Genomic DNA, 1,877 nt, shown 5'->3' on the forward strand with positions numbered 1-1,877 from the left:
ACTCCGAGACTACGCTAAAATATTATTTAGTGTGATGCTTCCTTTAATTTCGTTTGTTAAATTAAATGGGGCGTTACATTTATGGTATCAGAGCAGTCATTCCTTAGGTTTGTGGACTTGGATGTCCGCTGAGCTTTCTCTGTGTCTTTCTGAGTGTTTTCAATTGAATTCATGTCTTATCAAGCCTAACCAAGTGATTTCCTGTATGCTAGTGAACTATGGCACCTTCTCGTAGGACTCTGCAATCCTCCCAAGGCGATGTGTCACATATCACTAGAGCAATCCAGGCAATGGTAGCTGCCATGACGTAGCAAAGCACGGCGATGATGCAGCAACATGAAGCATCCATGCAGCGACACGCAGCTTCGCTTGAGCAGCAACAGCTGGTAATGCAGTCGATGGAGGCTGCTAAGGTAGCTGCTAAGGATGCCCACTGACAGCACATGGAGGCCCTCCGCCAATTGGAGGAGAACAGGGCGGCTGCCCCTGTGTTTGGTCCTAAGCCACGTCCGCCAATCAGAGAGTGGAGTTTGGAAGATTTCCTGAAACACCATCCAATGAAATTCAACGGGAAGACTAGCCCAGATGCAGCTGATCAATGGCTGAAGGACCTGGAGAGAATCTTCGACGTGAAGATGTGTCCAGCAGATAACAGGTTGGCTTTGTAGTCTATAAGGTCATCGGAGAAGCTGAATATTGGTGGATTAGCATGAAGTCCATCATGGAGGAGCGAGGAGAGCCTATGACTTGGGAGGCCTTTAGGGGAAGTTCTTCTCGGAATACTTCCCTGACAGTGTGAGATATGCCAAGGAGGTGGAATTCCTCCAACTGACCCAAGGAGGGAAATCTGTGACAGACTATGCTGAAAAGTTCAAGCATCTCATTTGTTTCTACACCTTGCCACTCGATGTAGAGTGGAGATGCCATAAGTTTGAGAATGGCCTCCGCGGCGACATCCGCTTGATGGTAGCCCGTCTATCCATCAAGGACTTTGCTGCACTGGTAGAGAAAGCACGAATGATGGAAAAGATGAAGAATGAGGTGGAAGGTCAGCATCCACAGCAGCCACAAAGGATAGGTGGACCATCTAGGTCCAAGCCCAAACATGAGGAGCGGAGGAGACCATACGACAGACCTCACCATCAGCCTCAGGAGTCTAGGAACTTTTCCCCTCAATAGGGTCGGGTACCTGAGGAGCTCCTGCCCACGCATGGAGGGTTACTGTAGATGTAATAACTGTGGCAAAGAGGGCCACTTTGGGGGGGTCTAGGAACTTTTTCCCTCAACAGGGCTAGGTATAGTGTTATATTTGTGGAGGTCCCCACCTGAGGAGTGCCTGCCCACTCATGGAGGGTTACCGCAGATGCAACAATTGTGGCAAGTAGGGCCACTTTAGGAAGGACTGCCCCAACCTTGCTAGGGCAGCGATACACCCTCCAGTTCAGACTACCTACCAGCACCAGTAGAGGAATAAAGGCAGCAGGCCTCAGGCGACAAGCAGAGTGTATGCCATGACCGGAGCGGAGGCTGCTAGCTCAGGTAACCTTGTTATAGGTGATTATGTGATAGTTGGAAAGACATGTTGTGTATTGTATGATTTTGGAGCGACACACTCTTTTGTGTTAAATGCTTGTGTGGAACGTTTGGGTCTGCCGGTGTGCGAGCTGCAGTGTGAGCTTGCGGTATCTACCCCGGCATCGGGTTTGGTCAGGACGTCGTCCTTGTGTGCTAAGTGTCCGGTGGAGATATAGGGATGCAAGTACAAAGTAAATCTAATTTGCCTACCTCTACAAGAGTTGAAGGTAATTTTGGGGATGGATTGGCTCTCTGCCAATCGCGTTCTTATAGACAGTTGAGAGAAGAGGTTGTTATTTCCC

General features: G+C 49.2%; 1 protein-coding gene across 1 annotated transcript; it reads left to right on the top strand.

Moving 5' to 3' along the window:
• Window positions 1–557: 557 nt before the first annotated feature.
• LOC114172246 lies at window positions 558–1,179 on the top strand. The gene is made up of 2 exons (XM_028056839.1): window positions 558–655; window positions 795–1,179. Exons 1-2 carry the CDS (start codon window positions 558–560, stop codon window positions 1,177–1,179), a joined length of 483 nt encoding a protein of 160 aa, XP_027912640.1.
• Window positions 1,180–1,877: the final 698 nt, after the last annotated feature.

The sequence above is a fragment of the Vigna unguiculata genome, unplaced genomic scaffold, assembly GCF_004118075.2.
Source record: "Vigna unguiculata cultivar IT97K-499-35 unplaced genomic scaffold, ASM411807v1 contig_503, whole genome shotgun sequence".
Taxonomy (NCBI): Eukaryota; Viridiplantae; Streptophyta; class Magnoliopsida; order Fabales; family Fabaceae; genus Vigna; species Vigna unguiculata.